Source organism: Papaver somniferum, chromosome 4, assembly GCF_003573695.1.
Source record: "Papaver somniferum cultivar HN1 chromosome 4, ASM357369v1, whole genome shotgun sequence".
NCBI classification, from domain to species: Eukaryota; Viridiplantae; Streptophyta; class Magnoliopsida; order Ranunculales; family Papaveraceae; genus Papaver; species Papaver somniferum.
In genome coordinates, this window is record NC_039361.1 from 9,137,352 (window position 1) to 9,163,829 (window position 26,478).

The 26,478-nt window shown below is 38.1% G+C and overlaps 3 protein-coding genes across 3 annotated transcripts; 2 read left to right on the forward strand and 1 right to left on the reverse strand.

The window, feature by feature from the left end:
• Window positions 1-728: 728 nt before the first annotated feature.
• Window positions 729-2,558, reverse strand: LOC113271961 (protein ABCI7, chloroplastic-like). The gene is made up of 2 exons (XM_026521883.1): window positions 1,626-2,558; window positions 729-1,436 (listed from the first exon to the last, which is right to left on the reverse strand). The coding sequence occupies exons 1-2, from the start codon at window positions 2,556-2,558 to the stop codon at window positions 864-866; spliced, it is 1,506 nt and encodes a 501-aa protein (XP_026377668.1). The 3' UTR covers window positions 729-863.
• Window positions 2,559-2,861: 303 nt separating this feature from the next.
• On the forward strand, window positions 2,862-3,965 carry LOC113271962 (F-box/kelch-repeat protein At3g06240-like). Its single transcript, XM_026521884.1, has one exon. It carries the CDS (start codon window positions 2,862-2,864, stop codon window positions 3,963-3,965), a length of 1,104 nt encoding a protein of 367 aa, XP_026377669.1.
• Window positions 3,966-11,011: 7,046 nt separating this feature from the next.
• Window positions 11,012-11,641, forward strand: LOC113271963 (probable F-box protein At5g47300). The gene has a single exon (XM_026521885.1). It carries the CDS (start codon window positions 11,012-11,014, stop codon window positions 11,639-11,641), a length of 630 nt encoding a protein of 209 aa, XP_026377670.1.
• Window positions 11,642-26,478: the final 14,837 nt, after the last annotated feature.

Here is a 26,478-nt window from a genome sequence, read left to right on the forward strand (position 1 = left end):
TAGTTTCCATTGATATTGTTTTTTGTTTTTTTTTTTTTTTTTTTTTTGAAATGGAAGCGTGCTTGGATCATAGGCTGATACCAAGTTTGAACACGAATTTAGGTAGAATATCTTCCACAGTCTTTGTATGGAGATTTGAGTATTATTTATACTTGAAAAATACTGCAATGCAGTTACAATAGTTGTTACAGGATCTAAGAACATCTCCAAGAGAGGGTCGATCTATTTATTTTTAGTGACACATAGGATTTTAGACCCCATTTTGGCATTAATCCATCTCCAACAGTGGGGTCCTACAAGTTAGGAGGGACCAATTACTAAATATGAAGGTGTTCAAGAAAGTATTATCTACACCTCCGGTTCCACCTCCACGTCATGTTTTTAACCGATTTTCTTTTAATTCTAAGGGTTAAATTTCTCACCGTTGGAGATGGTTTTTTAGATACGAGGTCTTATATTTACTCTATGTGTAGACCCCATAAATAAAAGGACTAAATAAAAAATCCACGTAAAATTTTTTACACCTTTTGTTGGAGATGCTCTGACAATCTGAAGACTTTAACAAAGTCAAACCTCTGATTCACAAGTGTAAACATAGCCTTAGGATTTTTCCTAGTTACTCGGTCGGCTAACTATCTCAATGAGAGATAAGTCTGCTATCATTAACAAATTCTTTGAATATTGGATCTTTAAATAAACAAAAAATGTTAGACATCAAAAGTGGAAAAACTAAGTGTGTATGAGACTGATACGGACATTGTGGAACGATGAAACAGTGAACCAATGTGATGCTCATATTTCAAGGTTCTTGCACCACTGGCAGGTGATACTAATACGTATACAGCAAACCATGATCATGACAGTTATGATGGAGTACGATCTTGTAATCTACGGATAAGGCTCTCCACCTTTTTCCGAAGTGAAACATAAGGCAAACGGTACATCACCTCACATCCGAAGGCGAAAGCTAAGGCCTTCTTTGCTGCCTCTAAGTACATGCCACGGGAACACAAGTAAAATAGTTCATCGTTATCGATACCACTAATATTAGATCCATGAGATAACCTTTTAACTTCATTTTTATTTGCTTGTATCCTTGGTTCCATTTTCGCAGTCGCACCATCCACAAGTAATAGGCCTCTTATGACCTGATCATAGTCGGTCTTTAGGGCAGGATTACTCATCACAATGTTACCATTGCACACAACTCGACTTCGTGAATGATCCCCAATGCCTTTATGACGTTGTCGAACAAAGCCTCTCGGATGGTCCAGAATTATATTGCTATGAAGATCTTGTATTTGAGGACGTACACATACGTGAAAGGAGCTCGCTTCTGTAAATGTATCAGGGCCTAGCTGTTGAATATGAAGATTATGCCTACTCAATTTCCCACCAGTACTTACCTCTACCAGATTATATGTACTACACGATTCCTGCAACAAAACATATCACGGAGTTACAACAAATTCACTGGTGCTGCATTACATAAAAACTTAACTTATACGATGCAACTGCATTTCTAGTTTTCCTAAAACAAGTACTAAAGCAGTTTAAACCTTAAAATCTTAAAACAACGAGCTTCTACTTGCAATAAAAGGAAGAAGAAAGGGTGCATGTGTTACCTGACGAACTGCAGTCCACTTGAAATGTGCTGCACTAGGAGCCTCTTGCTGCAGATAAGTATGCACAACCTTGCCACCTTCACCAATTTGCACCTCCATAACTGAATTAACCCAATAAGAATCATCTTCTTCTTTACAACCACCACAACTACCCAAATACTCTTCCACAATCCCAACTTCACCTCCTTTGTCTACCAACACCAAAACCCTCGGATTTGACATGGGCAAATTCCTTGAACCAATCTCACTTGTCTCCTGTGAATAAAACTTAAACCTCAACGGCTTCTCAACTATACAATCAGTCGGAACATACACAATTGTAACGTCAGGTGCTCCAATTCCGTTCAAAGACCAAAACAAATCCCTGTTTTCAGAATTTGACACAAATTTCATAACTTTTTCACTAATTTCATCCGAAGTTATTCCCAGAATACCCCCAACATACACATTATCAGGTAATTCATCAAGGTTAGACTTGGAATCGATAATGTGACCGTCAACTATAACAATATTTAGGGTTTCAGCATCATCATCACCGTCTAATTCAAAACGAATGCGATTTGCTGGGGTGTGTGAAATTGAAGAAATCTGGGAGTTCTTGATGGAAGAAATATCAATAGTTTTATAAGATTCATCTTTTCGTGTAGGCCAAGAACAAGAAAGGGCAGATTCAGCGGACAAATCTCTAAGTTTTTGAAGAATTGGGGATTGTTTTGAATGAGATGAATGTGAATCTTCTAGGGCTTCAGCGATTTGAAGAACGAGTGGGTCAAAAAGATGAGAAGATACTTTAGGAACAACCGATAAAGATCGGAACTTGGTTCTAGTTTTGTGTTTTAATAAGGGAGAAGAGAGGAGGGGGATTGATTTTGAGCTTTGAAGGTGGTGGTGACAAGGTGGCGGGAATATTGATAAAGAAGAAGAAAAAGCCATCAGTGATCTGAGCTGAGGGAAGGGGAGATGGGAGAGATTATTTTTGCGGCGGCTTCTGTATAGCCCAAAAATATTAAGCAGGAAATACCGTATAATCCTAAAAATAATATATAAGAGAGAGTCAGTACATTTGACTAGGTCAAATATTTAATTAAAAGATTCTCCCCCTCGTAAAATAAAAACGTCCCAAGTTCAATATTGGACTCTACCCCCAAGTTATATACGGTATTTTTATCTCTATTTTCTGCACGGTTCCGTTGAAAACCCTAAATCCCTACGATGGAGAAGCAGTAGGCAGCAAATATGTTATTCGCAAGGCTTACAGAAGAAGTTCAAGCAGATGTGTTTCTCAAGTTACCATTGAAATCCATCGGTAAATGTAGGTGCGTATGCAAACTCTGGCGTAATCTACTTTGTAGTTCTGGATTTGTAAAGTATCACCTTGATTCTTCTATGCAAAGCGATAACCCTAGGTTAATGATTACAGCTACCATGAACCATAAGCAAGATGTACTTTACTCCATAGATTATGCTTCAACGTTATCATCTGCATCGCTATCGATCAAAACAATAAATAACAAATCATCATGTGCATCGTCACGAGCATGTGAATGTAAGGAGGTTGTCAGGATGTATTACCCATTCGAATATGACCAAGGTGGGGGTTCAGTTCATATTTTGGGATCTTGCAATGGCTTGATTTGTTTAGCTACTTCTAATTATCCATTTGGAAGTGATTTGGGTTATAGAATTTGCATTTGGAATCCATCAACTAGAGAGTATAAGAAAATACTCAGTGATATTGAGTTCAAGTATCGTTATAGATATGGGTTTGGTTACGATCAGAACATTGACGATTACAAGGTCGTAAGCATTTTGGAGGATATTGAAAAACCTGGTTATTTTCAAGCTCAAGTCTATGCAATAAAATCAGATACATGGACTACTATTCAATCCATCCCTTATTTGTTTCCCTTTCGTGGAATTCAATTTCCCAGCGTGCTTTTCGATGGAGCTCTTCATTGGTTAGGTGTTACCACCACAAAAGAAACTAATTCAGAAGTTATTGTTTCTTTTGATATCAGCAATGACAGATTCAGGGATGTAGGTATTCCAGAAGAGGCTATGACACCTCCGATAGGTGTTTCATCGGGTAAAAATTTGGGGGTGGTCAGACTCGTGAGAGATTGCCCGTGTTTAGCTGTTCGTATCTCTTGTATGTGCTATGTTTTCTGGGTTATGCAAGATTATGGAGTGAAAGAGTCATGGACTAAACAATTCAACATTGCCCAAGAGACAATTGCTAAGTACGATTTTTGGAATTCAAAGCCGATATGGTTTTTGAAAAATGGCAGAGATACTGATGAATATTTCTGCAGGTTTTGTTTTATACGACCCAAAGAATGAAAGAGGTAGAAAGTTATCGGTTGGTTTTCCGGAAAACATTTGGCGGAGCGGTTGCATGCGAGTTGGAATGCAACATAATCGACCACAACGTTACGTGGAAAGCTTAGTTTCTCTTAACTCATCAGGTACTTATGTGAGTAAAAAGGCACTGTGACATAAGAATCCTCTAAGGGGATAAGATCGATGGAAATTAACTACCTTATCCTATGCTGCACCTTTGCTTTATCATTTGGGTTATTGTTTATTTCCATCCATTTACCAATTGTCCAACTCCATTGTTTCTTTATTTTCCCTCTCTCCTACTGAGGTTAACCCAAAGCATGATAAAAGAGTGGTCCTGTTTATATATGTGTGTTTACAACTGCCGTAACTTGGCAAACAAAACTTTACAAGTTTAACAAAAAACTATATACAGAAAACAATGCTATAACAAGAAAAGTATAAGCTACATTTCCTATTCTCTGACACCCTCCCTCGATCTAAGCGGGTGATCAGAAACAGTAAGCTTAGAGCGCATAGAAGAGAAACGATCTCGTGAAAGCCGTTTAGTGAAAACATCAGCAATCTGATCCTTAGAACAGACAAATCGAACAATTAACTGTCCACGTTGAACTCTTTCACAAATAAAATGATAATCGATTTCAATATGTTTAGTACGACCATGAAATATTGGATTAATAGTAAGATAGGTAGCACCAAGATTATCACACCATAAGACAGGAGGAGTGCAGACTAGAACTTGAAGTTCTTTGAGTAGAGATTCAATCCACATTAGCTCAGCAGTAGCAATGACAAGACCATGATATTCATCCTTCGTACTTGACTTAGAAACAGTTTTATGTTTTCTAGCACTCCAAGAAATAAGATTGGAACCCAAGTAAACACAATATCCACTAGTGGACCGTCTATCAGTTTGATCACCAGCCCAATCAGCATCTGTGTAGGCTTGAAAACTCAATTTTAAATTAGAAGAAGACCGAAGAGTAAGACCATAAGAGGAAGTACCTTGTAGATAACGTAGAATTCTTTTGACAAGAAGAAGATGCTTTTCAGTAGGATGTTGCATAAATTGACATACTTTATTGACTGAAAAAGCAAGTTCAGGCCGCAGGATCAACAAGTATTGAAGACCTCTCCAGTAGGATTTTTCAAAGGAACTCCACCTTGCGGATTTAACTCAGTAGTAGTGGTAAAAGGAGTACTCACAGGCTTAGCTCCTTGCATATTAGCACGCTCCAATAAATCTTCTATATACCTACGCTGGGAGAGAAACAAACCAGCAGGTGTTCGGGTAACTTCAACACTGAGGAAAAGAGACAACTCACCAAGATCTTTGAGCGCAAATTCCTTGTGGAGAGTGTCAATGAGATGTTGTAAATAGGAAGAAGAGGATCCTGTTAATATAATATCATCAACGTATACTAGAAGATAAGTAACTTTACTAGATTACTAAGATTAGAACCTGAATGAAGATGTATAAAAAAATGTAAGAATATAGAATGAAAAAAGTTTGCAACAGACATATGTAATTTACCTGATGCCCTCTTATTCAATTCTCTCCAACCAAGGGACGGAATGTCTGATGTATATACGTATTTCGAGCTGCACCTACATACATTTCAGCGAGCCAGGTAGCTATGTTTTCACGACTTGCTTGGCAGCAAGGGTCAACTCATCACTTTGTGAGCCTTCCAAAACACACCGAATGGGTGCCAAATTACAAATCTAATTTCAAAAGAGATAAATAAATCAGACCAACTTTATAGAAGATACAAATCTAAATTGACATCACAAGAAATTTTAGGACCAAAGTTAAGCCAAAACTCATTACAGCATAAAACTGAATAATCAGCTGCAGAAGATTCAATTTCATAGAAAACATAACTAGTTAAGCTTCAAAGCAGTCATAAGATGGATGGCATGATTAGACTAATAGGTAGAGAGACAGCTCTGAGAAAGAAAGAGTTGGTCCAGAGTTCCCATTCATGTATGTAATGGATAATCTTGCAGAAATAGTTAAGTACAATGTTTGGCTCATCTATTAAAGTTATTCATGGACGCAAACATAGTGGCTAAGCGTCCAGGAACTACAGATACGTGGAGGAAATCTGTAGCATAGAGAATGGTCTAAGTCTATCTAACATAGTTTTCAGTAAATCTGCCAAGTTCCTCAACAATTTACCGAGTGGAAAGAACCATGTGAGTTTTCCAGAAAAAAAAGAAGACAAGCCTAGAAACTAGCATCTATCTCCGTTGTCAGTATATAACTTGGTAAAAATTCATCAAGTAAGACCAACTCTAAAGAAGATACAAACCTAACTTGACATACATACATGCATAGAGATGCCTTTGTTCATTTATGTAAGTAACAGAAGAAGTAGAATGAATTAGAAGCAATCTAATACCAAAGTTACGCCAAAACTCATTACCGCATAAAACTGAATAATCAAGTACAGAAGATTCATTTTATTAGACAACGTAACTAGTTAAACTCTGAAGCAGTCATAAGATGAGTGGCATGGTTAGACTAATAGGTAGAGACAGCCCTGAAAAATAAAGAGTTCACGCAAGCTGAGGGGTCCAGAGTCCTCATTTATATAAGTAATACAGGATAATGTTGCAGAAGTAGTTAAGATACAATATTTGCTCATCTATTAAAGTTATCCATGGATGCAAACATAGTGGCTAAGCGTCCAGGAACTACACATCCACAGAGGAAATCTGTACCATAGATAATGTTCTAGTGTAGTCTTAAGGTAACCTGCCAACTTCCACAACAATTTACCAAGTGTAAAGAAGCATGAGAGTTTTCCAGCAAAGGAAATATATGAATACACCTATCTCAACTGCCAGTATATAACAAGTAAGTGACTGGTTTAGAGAGAATATAAGCATATATGCCGCAAAAATGCATTAACAAAAGCTGCAGGAATTAACAAAAGGGCCAAGTAAAGACTATGTAATTCAGATTAAGAGAATATAAGCATATACGCCGCAAATGCGTTAAACACAAGCTGCAGGAATTAACAAAAGGGCCAAGTAGAAACTATGTAATCTATATGTAGATTCAGATAATCTACAACACATTTCATGTCACTAACTAAATAAAGGAATATCAAATAGTGAACCACGGTATACCTTCAGCAGCTCAGGAGCTTCTTTATCATACTTGGCCACAAACTTCTCCAAGAAAGAATCCTCATTCATACTTAAAAGTGAACGTATGGGTAGTTGATCCTTAATCAGACCCTTAGAGACTAATATCTGGTAAACAGAACACCTGGGTATAATCCTCTTCTCCAAACTAAAACCAAAGCATATTGGGTATCTGGCAATAAACGATGCATTATACCCCAGTTGATTCACAAAGTAATCCATGGTGAGGCTTATCTTCTTCGTGGAATACCCCATACAGGTAGGATACATCCTAAATGCAAATAAAATTTCTTCTTCTGACCAACCCCATTTCCTGTAAGCATCCAGTTTCGTTTCCCAGGTTGATTTAGTCATCGCTGTGATTACATGAATAGCACTAAGAAATGCAGTTTTGTAAGGATCAAAACCCATACCCTTAACTTCTTGTACAATGTCCTTGAATTTAGAAGTGCTAATCATTAGTATCGTCGGTCTGTTGATTAGTAACTTGACAATATTTGATTGAGGTACCCCTTCATCTCTCAAAGCCTGTATGTTGATCATCACTTTCTCAATTAGTTCTAGAGGAAATCTTGAGCGTCAGAAAATGGCTAACACGTATCTGTCAGTACCAACAATTTTCTTGATGAAATCGAAAAAAGGAATGATTTGGTTTTCTAAACTTATTTTTAGGATTTCTGGGTTTGAAGATAAGACCTTGACGATTTCAAGTCTAGAGACCGCTTTAGAACTGAAATAATCAAATTTGGGTTTAAGGGTTTTATGAGCACCAAATAAAAGGATGCGTGGCTCTCTTAGAATGAGCTTTGAGATGTCTGATTTAGTGAACCCGTAATCTTGAAAGATGGTAAGAACAGAGTCTGGTTTAGATGTGGTTTTGAAATTAAGTCTCTTGGAAGCAGAAATAGCTTCTTTCTCAGTTAACCCACATGAATTCATCAAGTAAGAAACCACAAATGAAGAAGATGATGAAGAACTAACCCTGTTATGAAGATGATGTAAACAAGGGTTTTGTGATGTAAAATGTGAGCATAGAATAAAGGGTTTTGAATTACCTCCATTAATAATCTTTCTATGAAACAATGTATTGCATAGAGAACGAAACATTTTTGAAAAATTGAAGAATTAGGGTTTTAGAATCTCACCTTCTACAGGTTTTGGGGATCTGCCCAGCGCTCCGGAATGTATCGAAGACAATCTGAAAATAAGAGGGGTAAAAAAAACATTTATGGGAATACGGAGACTGAGAGCAACCACGGTGGACGATCATACTTATAATTATGGTCTAGAGAGCAGATACAATGGGACGGAGTAAAGACTAAAATTTAGACCAAGATCAAATTCCAGACTATATTTGGTCCCCGACCAAGACCAAACCTATATATAGTCGAGCGGACGTATAATCTTCGTTTGTCACCGGACGTGTATATAAAGTACGCTTTACATGAAGCGCATGTATAATCTTCGTCCCACGAACATGCGTGTATATAAACGACGCCTCAATGGAGCGGTGCTGAAATGTACGCCCGACGGGGCGTTGCTGAAGTTTACGCCCATGTCAGACGGTGATATAAGGGTGTAAATTCGGGCAGGCCGGGCCGCCCGACCCAAAAACTAAGACAGGCCGGGCAGGCCAGGCTTAATATTTGTGAGCCCGTAAACAAATTTAGGCCGGACAGTCCGGGTACAAGTAGATAATTTGCTACCCAAAGACCGCCCAAAGCCCGCTTTTTATACGGGCAGGCCAGATCGGGCCGGACAGGCCACTATTTTGATTTTTTTTTTAAGTTTAAATTTTCAAATGAACGGTATTAAATACAATATCTTTTCCTTTCCAACATCACATATCGTAAGTGATAGTATTATTTTATATTTAAATTACACTGACAAATTTTTAATTTTAGCCTATAATAAATAATTAATTAGACTACAATAAACTTTCTAATAAGAAAATATATTACCATTAATGTTTTGAAAAGGTTAATTATAAGTAAAAACAATTATATATTTTATTTTTCTTGACACAAAATTGAAAATTATAAAATTGTAACTTTTAAGTCTTTTTAAGAGAATATTAAATGATTAATGGCACAGAGAAGCCTTACAGGCCGGGCACTAGACCGGGTATCAGGCCGGGCATCATAATTAATCGCAAAGTCCGAGACCGCCCAATAAATTAATCCAGGCCAGGCCGGGTAGCCCGCAACGGGCCATAACAGGTTTTGGACAATTTCAGGTACAGGCGGGCTTGGGCGGGTACGGGCAGGCTGAATTTTTTCGGGTAATATTTACACCCCTACGGTGATATAATAAACGCCCCAATGAAGCTAACATTATACATACACCTCAGTCAGGCGTTGATATAGTCAACGCCCCAACTCGGGCGTGCATATAGTTAACGCCCCATGATGAGAGGACCTAATACCTCCGCCTCATTTGTAAATTCCAAGTTTCTGACAGTAGAATTTTTTTTATATGACTCTGACTCTAAACTAGCTGAGTCATGTATAGCCTAACACATTCATTAATCCACATACGATTTGATATTACACGATCCAAGCACGCATGTAACTCTGCATGTAACAAACCCTTTATAAAAAGGTAAGATCAAAAATATGAAGCACTAAACAAACTAAAAATTAAGGTTCAAAAATTATGGTTCATGCCTCACGTGCCGTTTACGTTTGTGCAGCTGAGCGGAGATTATACCTACGCCTCATTCAGGCGGTCGTTTACCCATTCTCCCCAACAGGCGTGGATTATACCAACGTCCCTTCTCCCGGCGTAAACTATATGCACGCCCCACAACAAGCGTACAATATATATCTACGCTTCAACGGGACAAACTTTATATGTACGTTCCACAACCAAGCGTAGATTATACATCCGCTCGACTAAATATACTCCTCTACCCTAGCGTCACAGTGCAGACTAAACTTATATTTGGTCTTTCGTTTTGGTCTTTGATCTTTGGTTATAGCCGTACCACTGCAGTTGCTCTTTGATCAAATATTAGACTAGTGAGTTTCGAACCAGACTCTGTTCGAAAATAAGAGAAACAACAGTTCTACATGAAACGCACTTTTAAACCATGGGAAAACCAGGTAGAGATAAGGGTGTACAAAATGCCCGGAAGCCTGCGGCTGTCATGTACCGCCCGGGTCCGGAAGAGTCCATGTGCGCCCGACAGCCTGTCATGGGCTTGTCCGGCCTTTCCGATAATTATAATTGGGCGGATCCGGGTCTTCGATCAAATATTGGAGTCCGGCCTGTTAGTCCGCCCGGTAGCCTGTTTAGTTACCCGGTCTACCTGATTGCCGATATCCTGGAACAAAATTTTCTACTAATGTGATGGATTTCTCAAGAATTTAAATTTCAAATTTAGACAATTTTTTGGGATTCGAGAAAATTTTGAATTATATTTCACAGTAATGAATATGAATTGCTTGAACAATCATTTAAACGAGTTATGGATATATCAACATTTATCAAGCGAAAAAGACAAACCTCTATATACTTTTAAAAAATTTGAATTACCTTTTGGGCCCGAAGTCTGCCCTACCCGACTTGCGCTGGCCTGTATTGTTTCACAGGTATGGACGGGTCATAGGCATTAAATTTTTGCTCTAACCCAGCCCGACCTGTTAAACTTAATGGGTAGTAATGACTACAAACACGTTCGGTCCGGCTTGTGCTGTAATCGGGCATGGGCTGACCTGCCCGGCCCGATATACACCCCTAGGTAGAGACATGAATGGTGGACCCCACAACTGGAGAGAAACAGGGGGTCCCATTTATGGGCATTGTTTGTGTCTACCTGGTTTTTACTTAGTTCATTTGCTCGGTACATTAAGAGAACAACAGTTCTACATGAACCGCACTTTTAAACCATGGGAAAATCGGGCAGAGACATGAATGGTGGACCCCGCTCTTTTCTCTCTCTTTCTTTCTTTCTTTATTTAACAACTTCGTTTCCGTCGTCTCGAGTTTATGAAAATAAGGCTAAAGTGAAGAGTAAGAAGGAGGAGATCGAAGCAATGTCGGGACTTCCAGAGGAGATATATCTTGAAATCCTGTTAAGGGTAGCAGCCAGATCCACATATGACTGTAAGTGTGGATGCAAGACTTGGCTTCGTCTCATTTCTAATCTTAGTTTTATCAAAAGGCATCTTAATTATACTCTTCTGAAAAACAAACCTAATCTTATGCTTAGAAGGCAAGAAGGTAGTGTTAATTTTATATACACCATTAGCAAGAATAGTGAATTGTTTGATGAAACTGATGCTATTGAATCAAAATACCCTTTTCAATTTGAATCTAATTATCATGTTGTTGAATTATTGGGTTCGTGTAATGGATTAGTTCCCCTAAGGAATGAGGATGATTATTGCGATGAGGATGATTATTGCGTCAAGGAAATCCTTCGTATTTGGAACCCAATAACAAGAGAATCAAGAAATTACCTAAGTCACCAAATGCTATTTTGCAAGAAGAAATTGGCATTTTGTATTTGGTTATGATTATAAAATTGATGACTATAAGTTGGCAAAAGTCGTAGAAGATGGAGATGAAGATAGTTTCGTCGACATTTATACGTTAGAAAAGAATTCATGGAAAACTATTGATCACATCCTTTTTAAGTTTCCCTTTGTTAGAGTATCGGGGGTGCTTGTTCACGGAGACCTTCACTGGCTAGGTGAAACTTGCGCAAAAGACGTGTCTAACGTTATATTCTCTTTTAATATCAGTGACGAGAGGTTTGGGGCAATACAACTACCAAAAAAACCTAACTATTCTCCTAGAAGTGTAGGTTTGTTGGAAGGGTGCCTTTGTATGCTTGCTCATGTTGTGGTTATTGGCATTGAGGTATGGGTTATGCAGGAATACGGAGTTCTAGAATCTTGGACGAAACTCTATGTCATTAGCCATGAGTGTTTTTTAAATGACACAAAGGACTATCTGATCTTTTTGAGTAAATATTATTGGACATATATATATGTCATATATGTGTTGTGCGGTCACAACACATACTACACGTACATACACACTGAAGACCAATCATATTATAGTCCAAGTCTGTTATAAAGATCAAGCCTGGTGAATAGAAGAAGTTTGTTGTAGTCCAAGTCTTCCGGTGTATAAGAAGATGTAATCTGTTGTAACAAGTCTTTTAGATTTCCAACATTAGCGTACAATTTGTTTAATTAGGTTTTGAATCCTTCTTATGTAAATCATATAAATACTGAATGAATACAGTCAAGTCTACACAATTTTGTGAGACAGTAAAACATATAAACCTAGAATTCTTGATGGTATCAGCTTGATCCATTCTAGGACCTATTATCTCTTCCGCAAAATCAATCTCTGATTTCTCACGTCATGGTGAATTCTTCAACTCAATCTCCACCTGAAAGCCCTGTTCATCGAAACACAGAAAATCAATCTTCAGGAAACCCTAGGACATTAGATCCTTACATCATTCATCCCAGTGATAACCCAACCACTGTTTTATTCTCTCCTCTGTTGCAAGGTGATAATTACGGATCATGGGTACGAGGTATTACCAAGGCTCTCAGCGCCAAAGGAAAACTTGGCTTTGTTGATGGATCAGTCCCTCCGCCGACTGACGAACTAACTTATCAATGCTGGAAGCGTGCTGATGATTTGGTTGGAAGCTGGCTCCTCAACTCCTGTCAGCTAGATATTCGTGCAAGTTGCCTGTATGCACCCTCTTCGCATGCAATTTGGAAGGATTTGCAGGTGCGATTTTGTATTTCTAATGCACCTATTTTATATCGTCTGAAATCTGCAATTGCTGCTATTCGACAAGAGTCGATGTCTGTCTCTTTGTATTACACAAAGATTAAGACCCTATGGGATCAATATGATTCCCTTATAGCTGTCACTGAGGTGTGTATTTGCGGCGCTGGAAAATCCTTACTCGAGCGTCTTGAGCGTGATAGATCTATGGAGTTCCTCCAGGGATTACATGATCGTTTCTCCAATCTCCGGAGTCAGATATTATTGATGGACCCTTTCCCTACTGCCTTGCGCATATTCAACATGGTGCAGCAGGAGGAAGAACAACAGCATATAACTGCAAGTGCTCTACCCAACATTGAGTGTGCGGCTCTCAGTACAAACCGCTATGATGCACAATCATCTGCTAATCGTTCTGCTCCTTCCACAAGCCATAACAAGAGTCCACGACCCCACTGCGATTACTATAATCGCCATGGACATGTTCGAGACCGTTGCTACCGTCTTTACGGTTTTTCCTGCTCCTTCTGCATCACATCCAGTTGCTGCCAACACCATCATTGCTGCTCCAGATCTTCAACTTGCACATCATCCAGCGATACCTTCATTCTCTGCTGAACAATATTCACGACTGTTGGCTCTAATCAACACTTCCTCTGAGGATACTATAATAGAACCGCGTGTTAATTTTGCTGGTAAGCTCCTAAATACATTTTCTTTTGAACCATGGTTTGTTGATAGTGGTGCTACTCACCATATCCGCAACTCACTATCTTATTTTAGTTCTTATTCTCCTATTGCAACTTTAATCCAAATGCAACTTCCAGATGGTACTTTCTCTACAGTTAAACACATTGGTGAAGTAGTTTTTCACCAACTCTTAAATCATTAAATGTTCATCATATTCCGAACTTTAAATTCAATTTATTATCTGTGAGTCAGCTGACTCGAGCTTTGAATTGTGCAGTTCTTCTCACACACAATTCTTTTATCTTTCAAGACCTGTAAACGAACAAAGTGATTGGTCAGGGTGAACTTCATGCGGGTCTGTATCATCTACGGGTCTCTGCGTCATCGCCTAAAATTTTGTTTAATAAGACAGCAATCGACATTTGGCATTGTCGACTTGGCCATCCTAGTTTAGATCGTTTCCGTTCCATTTGTAATTCGCATGATTATATGCACTCCAGTTTTTCTATTGATTGCGATGTATTTCCGTTGGCTAAACAAATCGATTATCTTTTAATAAAAGTAGTATTTCTTCTAAACGTTGTTTTGAGCTTATACATTGTGACATATGGGGACCATTTTCTACACCCTCTTTTACTGGTGCAAAGTATTTCCTTACTATTGTAGATGATTTCTCTCGTTGCACTTGGGTGTATCTCATGCACACTAAAAGTGAAACTTGCAAGTTTCTCAAATTTTTTGCCCGATATGTTGCCACTCAATATTCTACGCAACTCACTACCATCTCTATAGGTAACTCTTTACCTTTTTTGCCCATCTTGCAACATATCCAATCTGACAATGACATAGAATTTCTCTCTAATGAGTTTCAGGCATGGGTAAATGAGAATGACATTCATCATCAACGTAGTTGTACCTATACTCCACAACAAAACGGAGTGGTGGAACGAAAAATAGGCATTTGTTGATTGTTTCCAGAGCACTACGTTTTCAAGCTAACTTGCCTATTCTCTACTGGGGTGAATGCATTCTTACTGCCACATACTTAATCAATAAGATGCCTACTCCGGTACTCTCTAAACGATCCCCATATGAAGTTCTTTTAGGTAAGCAACCTGATTATCGCAACCTTCGTGTTTTTGGTTGTCTGTGTTATGCTCGCAATACTAAATTTGCAAATAAATTCGACCCTCGTGCTACACCTGGTGTTTTTCTTGGTTACCCATATAACCATAAAGGTTATATAGTGTTGGATTTATCTACCAAATCTACTTTCATCTCTCGAGATGTCGATTTTCATGAAAATGTTTTCCCTTTCAAGGATGCACAACTCACTACTTCTGATTCATTTCAGTCTGTAACTCAAGAGGATTTTTCTATGATGATCCTCCGCTATCCAGTTCACAATTTCTGCCAGCAAAATCTGTGCCTTGTTCAGGTCAGCGCTCCTCTAATCCTTCTTTACCAATTCTCACTTCCAATACTGACAGTACGTTGGATTTACACGCTGTCTCTTCTCAAATTACATCTCCTATCTCACCTCCTGCTAATGAATTTGTTTCTCGCTTGGCTACTTCTAGTGACCATACCCTCTCTAATCCTACAGTTCCTATGCAAGACACTGTACTACGTCGTTCTACTAGGGATCATCATCGTCCACCTCATTTAAAAGATTATATTTGTTCTTTTAACCATTGTCCTTCTCAGTCTCCCTACCCTCTAACTGATTATATTTCTTTTGATCAGTTTACAGATCACCATCGTACTTTTCTCTCGTATGTTCTCACCACTGATGAACCACATGATTTCACAGAGGACATCAAAATTCCGGCTTGGCGTGATGCCATTGTACGAGAGCATATAGCTCTTCAAGACAATGACACATTCACTATGACTCATCTTCCACCGGGTAAAACCGCTATTGGCTGCAAATGGGTTTTTAAGATCAAATATAAACCAGATGGTGACATTGAAAGTCACAAAGCGCGTCTTATTGCTAAAGGTTACACACAACAAGAGGGCATTGATTTTCATGACACTTTTGCTCCGGTTTCCAAACTAGTTACTCTTCGTGTTTTATTGTCTGTTGCCGCTATTCATAATTGGCCTCTGCATCAACTCGACGTTAATAATGCCTTTTTTCAGGGTGATCTACTTGAGGATATTTACATGAAAATTCCTCCAGGTTTTCAAAAAAATGGGGATACTCGTGTTTATAAACTCAACAAGTCTCTATATGGGCTCAAGCAAGCATCTCGCCAATGGTTTGCTAAATTCTCTGCTGCTTTACTCAATGCTGGTTTTGTCCAATCTCAAGCAGATTATTCTCTTTTTACTTATCATTCTGGTGACGTTTCGCTATATGTTTTGGTTTATGTCGATGACATTATTATTACAGGAAATAATGAATCTGCCATTCAAGCGCTCAAAGATACTCTTGAATCTCAGTTTTCACCTAAAAATCTTGGTCGTTTACAATACTTTCTTGGTATTGAAGTTTCAAGATCTCCAAAAGGTATTTTTCTTTGTCAACGTAAATACATTCTTGACATTGTTAAAGATTCTGGGTTATTAGGTGCTAAGACTGCTCCTTCTCCCATGAAACAAAATCTTAAGCTTCTTCCCAGTTCTGGTACTCCACTGCCAGACCCAAGTATATATCGTCGTCTAATTGGTCGATTACTTTATCTTCAGGTAACTCGTCCTGATATAACTTATTCAGTTAACTACTTGAGTCAATTCATGCATCAACCGTGTTCTAATCATTTGGACGCTGCTCACCGTGTAGTTCGTTACCTCAAAGGTACTGTTAGCAATGACATTTTTCTTTCTGCCACTAGCTCTTTGTCCCTTGCTGGCTACACTGATTTTGATTGGGCAGGGTTCCCTACAACTCGTCGATCAACGACAGGCTATTTTACAATGCTAAGCGATAGTCCCATTTCTTGGAAATCCAAGAAACAACCAACTATATCACTCTCTTCTGCTGGGGCAGAATATCGTGCCCTTGCTTACATTATATTTTTCAAGATCTTCGTATTTCTATTCCGAAACCTATTCCAGTTTACTGCGAAAATCAAGCTGCTACTCATATCTCTGAGAACCCAGTATTTCATCAACGAACTAAACATATAGAAATTGATTGCTATTTCGTTCGTGAGAAACTCTTATCCGGTCTCATCAAACCTACTCATATTCCGTCAGCTGATCAATTAGCTGATATTTTTACCAAGCCACTGGGATTGGATCATTTTCGACGTCTTTCTAGCAAGTTGGGCCTTCATCCTGACTCAACTCCTGCTCCAACTTGAGGGGGATATTGGACATATATATATATGTCATATATGTGTTGTGTGGTCACAACACATACTACACGTACATACACACTGAAGACCAAGCATATTATAGTCCAAGTCTGTTATAAAGATCAAGCCTGGTGAATAGAAGAAGTTTGTTGTAGTCCAAGTCCTCCGGTGTATAAGAAGATGTCATATGTTGTAACAAGTCTTTTAGATTTCCAGCATTAGCGTACAATTTGTTTAATTAGGTTTTGAATCCTTCTTATGTAAATCATATAAATACTGAATGAATACAGCCAAGTCTACACAATTTTGTGAGACAGTAAAACATCTAAACCTAGAATTCTTGAAATATAAATATATAAGGCTCCTATTGTCTTCAAGAATGGTGAGATTCTTTTCGTTATTCCTGAGAGTTTACTTATATTTGATCCAAAGCGCGGAAGTCTCAGAGAATGTTGATATCATCGACATGGTATGAGAATGACAACTATTTTGAAAGCTTAGTTCTGCTTCGCTCCAGTAGTTGTTATGTAGACAGACTTGGAGGAGAGGAAGAAGAAGATGAATATGAAGATGAAGAGGAGGTGGAAGACAAGGGACATACATAGGAGGAGGAGGAGAAGGTGGAAGATGAAGATGAAGCTTAAGAAGAAAACAAGTGAATTTTTTGTTAGCTCGTTTTAATGAAAGGGGAACAAATTAATAATCTTACATTTAACTACTTCGCATTTTATTTCTTGGTTGGTAAAGTCGAGTTTTTTTATATACCGAAAGCTTCTGTATTAGCTTTGTAGTTGCAGGAAATCCTACAACCACACCCTTAATGAAATCTTAATATAGACCTAAGTAATCATCTTAAAATTCATACATTCATTCATAGAATCTCCGATATTTACAAGATTTGAGATGAACTCTAACTTGGAGAACAAACAATTTTTCTCTCTCCTAAAGTCCCAAGTCTAATCTCTCAAAAAGATCTCTCTCTTTACATGGTCACTCAATCCCCTTATATAGGGATTTTTCATAGTGGATGACAGCTAATAAAGCCCTTATTTTCGGAACTGGCGTGCGTCATTAACGCACGCTTACTCTGACTCTTTTCGCACGTACTCTGTAACTTCGCACGATCATCATACTTTACCCGTGACTCCTATGACGTCATTTGATGCGTCATGTTATATATAATGTACGCGATAACCTTCGCTTGTTTACAAAACCATTAATTCACACTCATAACAAACGTGCGGTATTTAGTATCTACATTTTGCCTCTTCTCATGTCGTTCCTTTGAAAAGGGAGCGATATGAGAAATTTCAATTTATAATTCCGCACTTATTCACCTCTTCATATTCTTACCAGCCGTCAAGTTTCCGTGATTTGAGTGTAACCGTCTACACGTACTGATTTTCTCCCTTTTTACCGGCACGTTCGAATTTCACCGGTCATTTTTTTCATCTATTTATTAACCAAATTTGAGGAGAGATAATCTTTTATTCTCTATTTCATCTTCTCTTCTTGTCTCTGTAAATTCTCTGCAAATCTTTATCTTCTCCAGATTCTTCCATCATTTTTTCAAGGTTTCGTCTTTAAATTTTGTTGTTGTTCCCATGGATCTTGATCAAAGGTTTGTAGGTTTTGCTGAAATTGATCTGATATTAAAAACTAAAACAGATTTGATCTTTCTTTATATTACCGATTTGTCGTCATATTAATCTACATACTTGTTCTGTTTCAGCAAAAATTCTTCTTCCAGGAGTGCCATGTTCATAATTCCAAACCCTCACTCTTCTTCAAGCTTGAAGGACAAAGAATCTCTCAAGAGGAAGCCATCACATAACAAAGGAGTAAGAAATACTTTCTTTTGTATAAAAAGTATTGTTTCCTCTGTTTCTTATCTGCTTTGTTAATCGAAGGAATCTGAATGCAAGATTGATGGTGGTAAGAAACCTAAGTTGAGAAGAATTCGCAAAGCAACTCCACTCAACAAGAACCTCATAATTCCTGACTTCGATTGCCAGGAGGTTGATGCTAATCCTCGCATCAATATCGGTGCTCCTACACCAGAGTTGACTGCCTCTACTTCTTTGGATTCAACTACTTCTCCAAATGAGGCTATCGCTCCTCAGGAAGATGTTCCTACTGATGAAGTAGCGAAGAACATTCCCTTATATCCATCAATAACTGCCCCACCTGTGATCCATACTGTTTCTACCTTCGTCAACAATTCTTTGTCCGCGAATATCCCCGCACCTATAGAAAATGTCTTTACTTCTGCCTCTGCGAATATTCCCGCATCAGATATTGCTTCTCTTGCTTCCGCGAAGATTATCTCTCCTTCAATAATGGGAAAATCTGTCTCTGTTCCTGACTCTTCTTCCCTTTCTTATAAATTTTCTCCCCTTTCTTTAGAGTCCCTTTCTATTGATAAGGAGATTCTAGGAGGAATGAGTTCTACTTTCCAGGCTCTGTCTGAACTTATAGACTCTTCTCTCTTGTCTCTGATGACCCGTTTAAACTTCGCGTCTGTATCCCCCTGAAAAAATTGGTGTGTGATTCTCCGCCCAACAAACCAACTAGGAGCGAAATCTTCTCTGAAATTGATCCAAGCGTGCATATTCTTCTGGATGTCTTGGTAAACATTTTTTCGCACATCCTTTTATTATCATTGTATTACTTCATATTTACTCTTATTTTTTATTCCCCTTTTAGGAAGCTCGTCGTCGCATGATTTTAGCTGAGGGATATTTTGAATCTCGTAATTCCATAATGGAACTCTATCATCAGAACACCATCCTAAAGAATTAAATGAACAAATTGAAAGGAGAGCTCCAAACCGCAAGTCTTGAATATGATGATCTTCGTAAGAGGAATCAAGACCTAAGAGGTATCCTTCTTTCTATATTTATACCTTTTTATTACTGTAATCTACTTTTCCTATCCATGTTTTTTGAACTTATTCGCATACACGTTAAGATTTAAATCAGAAACGCGTTATGGAGTTGTATAAATTTCAATTTGCTGCTGACGATGCTCGCTCTGGCAATAAGAAGTTACAGAATCAGATAATTTAGCTAAAAAATGAACACTCGTATTCGCTTGACCAAATTAAAAATCTATCTAATGAGAATGTCTATTTGTCTCAATAATGCGAAACATTGGATTCCCAACTTTCGCATCTATCTTATTTGTTGAGTACTGCTGACTTGAGACATCAAACCTTATCAGATGAAAATCAGGGTCTATCCCAAGATAAATGTTCTTTTCTGAAGAAAGAAGTGATGTTTTCGCGTCAATATCTTATACTTCAAAAAGCTTATGAAAATAAAGAAGAATCTCTTCGGTTATTACAGAAACAGTATGATGAATCTTCAGAGAAATTAACTGCTCAAAATGAAAAGATTATTCAGAGTAAGATAAATTTGACGGTGAAGATGAATCAACTTCGATAAGAGCATACTCAATTGAAAAATCTCACGGTGTTCTTATGAAAGAGAAAACTTCCCTTTCTTTTGATGAAAAAAGAATTCGATCTCGTCTTGGAGCTCTGGTTGGTGATGATTTTGATATGGCTATGGAAAATGTGAAGAATAATGGTCTTGGTTTAGCTCAGTATCTCATTTCTCAAAGGGAAGGTAGTCAAATGGAGCTGACTGCCTTAATTTATTTATTTTTTAGCTATTACTTAAATTATGTCGTTGCGAGAACTTCTCCTCTTTTATAACTATGAATTTCTTCATGTAGATTCTGAAAAAGTGCACCAGTCTACCATTTCCAAACCAAGATCTGATCTGACCAAGGTTTGCAAAGAGCGTTCGAAAAAAACAAAAATATCCAAAGATCTTTCTGTTGCGCTCAGTTCTTCTCGTGACTGAGCTTAAGGGTTTCATTTCTTCAAGATTTTATGGAGGTTGATAGAAGAAATACTGAGAATGGTATCGCTCGCCAAACTCACACTAGAACTCAGAATCTTTTCAATAAGATTCTTTTGAGTAAATCACTTCCTCCGGTTATTGTTCCTCCTCTTGAGATAAGTAATGATGAAAGACTCCCTGAGCCTGATAGTGACTATGATCAGGTAAGTGATAATGAAGAAGATCTTAATATTCCACATCAAGAGAATCAACTTGGGGAAGAAAAATCTGGTGAAGATTTATCCAAAGATCCTGAGAGTGAAGTCAACATCGAAGCTTCTGCAGGTGTTCCAGATTCGCCTTCTAATCATACTTAACCTTTTTCTTTTCTTAGTTTCTTGTCTCTTTGCAAATGCATTTTGGGGTACTTCAAATATTCGCTTACTTAGTTTCTTATCTCGTTTCTTGATAAGGAAGATAATATGTCTTTGCTTCCAATCTCCATACTTGCCTCTTATTATCTTCTTTGAAAGAAACATGAAATAATTTTGAACATCTCTTATGTAACCTGCAAAATAGTATTAGTGTGAGTTTGTGTTTTCTCATGAGGTATTATCTTTCCTTCCTAAGTAAAGGTCTTATTTTTCCTAGTATACGATATTGTATCTGTGCGACCATATCGCAGGACGCCCTTATGCTTTCGCGTAATGACCCATTGATCTCTCCTTATCATATTCTTGTATTATTTCCTCATCAGGTTTTATTGTTGCACAAATATGATAAGTCTTAATACTCCAGTGAGCAAAAATCCTTACAATATTTACGTCATTTGACACAATTCAGCTCCCTAATGGAGGGTGTCGTCCTTATATTCCCCCTGAATGTCCCTTCAAGGAGGCGTACCCCTACCGGGTTAGGGTGGGCTTTTCCCATCCAGTAATACAATAATCAGTTGTTTTCGAGACCTCTTATCCCTTCACTGATATGGCTTATGGTTTCAAGACCGCACCCTAAGTGGGGTTTCTTCGGACCGAGTGCATCATATTCAAGATTTTACAAGAGCGGCCAGGTACGCTCTAGACGCCCCAGGCACCCTTGAATCAACCGTGTACCTCGTCTCCTTGATCGAGTTTCTGCACTCCTTAGGAGAGACCTTGTCACCTTAATCTTTCGATGTAGGCGCCTCTCCTGGATGGGCTTTTATTTCACCCCAAATCTCCATGACTCAAGCTCCAGGATCGGTGTAGCTTTCACTTGAGCCATGCTAACTAACTTCTGAATTGTGATGCGCGTTAGGTATTATTTTTCCTCTTGCTGTATGCGAACTAAGGTGCACGCCACAATCAGATAGTTAGGCCCCTTCATTAGAGTCTTTATTTCTTATGCCTTCTATGAAGGTCTTATTATAAGGTCCTAGTTTTGCTTTTTTCTTGTATATCTTTATAAGGAAATCTTCAAATTCATTCATTTGAACAATACATCCTTATTGAATAGTTAGGAATTTGCATCTTCATTTTCGCTTCCTTCACTCTCACATACATTTGTCCCGCCTCTTATATGTATGCGATCATCATCGCATTATCTACGGATAATATTTCTTCAAATATAATCTGTTCCATGGACGTTCCAATTTTCGACCTGTGTTCCTTCCCTCAGGATCCATCAATTCATAATCTCCATTTCCAATTATTTTCTTAATTATGTAGGGTCCATCCCATCTTTTCTTCAGCTTCCGGTCACTCCCTCTCTGATAAGACGGTATCTCTTGCGGCGCTAATTCTCCTGGCTGAAAGTCTCTTATTTTTACGCGCTTATTATATTCTAGAGCAATCCTCTGATGGTAATTTTCCATATGTCGCAAAGCAACTTCTCTTTCCAGATCATCCAATTTTGTTAGAATTAAATCTACGCTTAAATTCTTTTCCCATGCATCTCACTTAGTTGTAGGAATTACGACCTCAGTTGGCAATACCGCTTCAACTCCATATGTGAGGCAAAAAGGTGACACTACTGTAGCTTCCCTTCTAGTTGTTATGTATTCCCATACTGCATTGGGTACTTGTTTGCGCCATCCTTTATTATATCCCTCCAATTTCTTTTTCAATATATCTTCAATTGTCTTATTGGTTGCCTCAGCTTGACCATTGCTTTGTGGATACAATGGAGTGGACTTTCCGCTTTGGATTTTGAACACATTAAGTAACATTTCTATATTTTCTCCTTCAAATTGTTTTCCATTATCCGAAACTAGTTGTGTTGGGATTCCGAATCTGCAAATGATATTCTCAAATATGAATTTGAAAACATCTTTATCTCGAATGTGTTGCACTGCTTTCACTTCTGCCCACTTTGTAAAGTAGACTGTCGCTACTATTAAATATCGTTTTTTCCCTGTTCCTGGTATGAATGGACCCACAATGTCTAGCCCCCATTTTCCAAATGTCTATTCGCTTGTTGATGAGTTGAGCATCGCCCCAGGTGCGTGTATTTTATTTTCATGACGCTGGCACTCTTCGCACCGCCTTGACACTTCTTTCGCGTCTTCATTCATGTACGATCAATAATAACCTTGTATTTGCGTTCTATATGCTAAAGACCTTCCTCCATTATGATTTCCTGCATCTCCATAATGTAATGCTTTTAAGATTTCCATTCCCTCCGTTCTTGTTAAACATCTAAGTGATGGTCGCAGAAATGATCTTCGGTAAAGTACACCATCTCTCAACTCATAATTTGTTGCTCTGCTCTTTAACTTATGTGCCTCCAACCTGTTTCTTGGGACCTCTCCTTTTTTTAAATACAAATGGAGATAGGTTCTCCAATCTGCGATTTTGTTCGCCTGCTCTTTTTCTTCATTATCTACTAGCATTACATCTATATCTTCGCACTCTTCTTTATTAATGGAGGGTAAAAAGTGTGTTTGTATCTTAATGTCCCTTGCAGTTGCATCCACCATCGTAGATGGAATAAAAGCAAGCGCGTCGGCTAACCGATTATCTTATCTCGAAATGTGCCTCCAATTTATTTTTGGAATTTGTGCTGATAATTCTCCGACAAGCTTTTTGTATTTTTGCAAGGATGTCTCATTTGTGCTATATACCCCTTCTATTTGGCGAACAACCAACTGTGAGTCACTAGTTATTCGCGCATCTTCTATTTACATTTCAATGGCCAGGCGTAACGCGTGCACAACCGCTTCATACTCAGTTTCATTATTGGTGGATGCGAATTCCAATCTAAATGAATATGCCATTCTTGTTCCTGCTGGTGAGATAAAAACTATTCCAATTCCATTACCCTCTCCATTTAATGATCCATCCACCAATATTTCCCATCTTGTGTTATCTATCAACAAGTCTTTAGGATTCCCACACTCTTCATCTATATCCATCATTTCCTCCACACTTTCATCATCTTCTAAAGGGAATTCTGCCAAGAAATCTGCAGTTACTTGCGACTTTGGAGAAGATAATATTTCATATTTGATATCAAAGTTCCCTATTTGTGCATTCAACCTCTCAATCCTTCCTGATCTTTTTGAATTCTTCATTACTGACTCAATTAGTATTTTTGTTAATACTTTGATCTTGTGAGCTTGAAAATATATACGAAGCTTTTGTTGCATGCACCAATGCGAGTATTAGATTTTCTATCTTTGAATAATTCTTCTCTGCGGCATTGTAAGTTTTGCTTATGTAATATATCGATTTTCCTACCCCTTCATCCAGACGTAGCAGTACGGCACTTAATGCGCACGATGTTGATGCTAAATATAACAATAACTCATCTCCTTTTTCCGCCTTTTGCATGATGAAAAAATTCATTAGATGGTTCTTTATACTTTGCAACGCTTTATCGCACTCATCCGCCCACTTGAACTTAGTTCCCTTTTTCAGAATATTAAAGAAATGTTTGCACATGTCTGATGATCCCGAAATAAATCGCCCCAGTGAAGATAACAATCCATTTAGTTTTTGGACATCTTTTACAGTCGCGGGTGGTGGCATTTCTTGAATTTCTTGTACCTTCTCTGGATCAACTTCTATTCCCTTCTTTGATATAATATCCCAAAAACTTTACCGATGCTACCCCGAAAATGCACTTTTCAGGATTTACCTTGATATTGAATTGTCGCATTTTCTCAAAGATTTCCCTTAAGTTATCTACATGATCTTCAGCTTTCTTACTTTTCACTAGAATATCATCAACATAAACTTCTAATGTGGTATGTATCCACTGTGCGAACACCTTCTCCACCATTCTTTGATATGTCGCACCTGCATTTTTCAAACCGAAAGGCATTTTTGTACAACAATATAATCCTCTAGGAGCGAAAAAAGAAGCATATTCCTGGTCTTCCTCGGCTAACATAATTTGATTATAACCCTTGTATCCATCTATTAATGATACTCTATCATTTCCTCCTGCTGATTCAACCATCTGTGGTATGTCCGGCAATGGATAGCTGTCCTTCGGGCATGCTTTGTTTAAATCACTAAAGTCAATGCAAATCCATATCCCCTTATTCTTCTTTGGAACCACCACCATGTTTGCTATCCGTTCTGCATATTTCGCTGGTCTTATGATCCCTGCTTCAAGCATCTTCTAGAGATATTCTTCTATTTGAGGATGGTATGTTGTTGTTATTTTACTTATTCTTTGCTTGAATGGTCTTGCATTCTTTTTAATATCCAACTTATGACATGCAACGGATGGATCTATCCCTGGCATTTCTTCCATACTCCATACGAAGATGTCTTTATATTATCGTAAGAGGTTTATTGTGTTTTATTCTTCTTCTTTTCCCATCTTAGTTCCAATTTTTAAAATCTTTGGTTACTCTTCTATTCCAACATTTATTTCTTTTGTCGGTTCTGCTGCAATAAAATTCTCTTGAGGTTCTCCTAGTGGTGTTGGCTCTTTTAGCACATGCATTGGTTCGCCTTCTTTTTCTGGAACTTTGCTTGGTATCCTTCGTCCTGCTTTTGCTCTGATCATGTATATTCATAACTCTTCTTCTTTCCTTAATTCTCTTTCTCTTCTCCAGCGATCTTTTTGCTTCTTTGGGCGGCCTTCATAGTTTTTTACACCTATCTGACTACAGATCTTCGCACTCTCAATATCTCCTTTAATTTCTCCTATTCCACTTGGTATTGGAAATCGGATGCATTGGTGAAGAGTTGATGCTACGGATTTTATCGCATGTATCCATGGTCGCCCTAAGAGCACATTATACGGTGATTCCACATCAACCACACACAATTTGACATGTGTTTCTATTTCTCCCAGCAGTATTCGCATTTTTATTTTTATTTTTGGTTTCATTGTTGCTTTATTAAAACCATGAATATTGTAACTTGAGCGGTCCATATCTGTATCCTTATATCCCATTCCTTTGAACGTGTGATAAAATAAGATGTCCACCGAACTCCCTGTATCTACTAAGGTTCTATCCTTCTATCCACCGCCCATCCATCTTGTTTTTTTCGCTCCAGCATGTTTTTCTTTGCATTCTACAGCCACTGTAACCACCAAAGGATCTGTTCGTCTTAAATTCTCTTCTGATATTTCTTCCGCCGTGAATGTTATATTCTGTTTTTCCCAATCCTTCAGTGGAGAAAATTTTTCTACCGTCATAATTTTCTTCCCTTCGAAATCACGCTTGTGTATTTTTCCTATAATTCTTGCATGAAAGTCATCGATAATATTTTTGGTTATTAAGTTGCATTGTAATTTCTTACTGCCCTCTGTTGC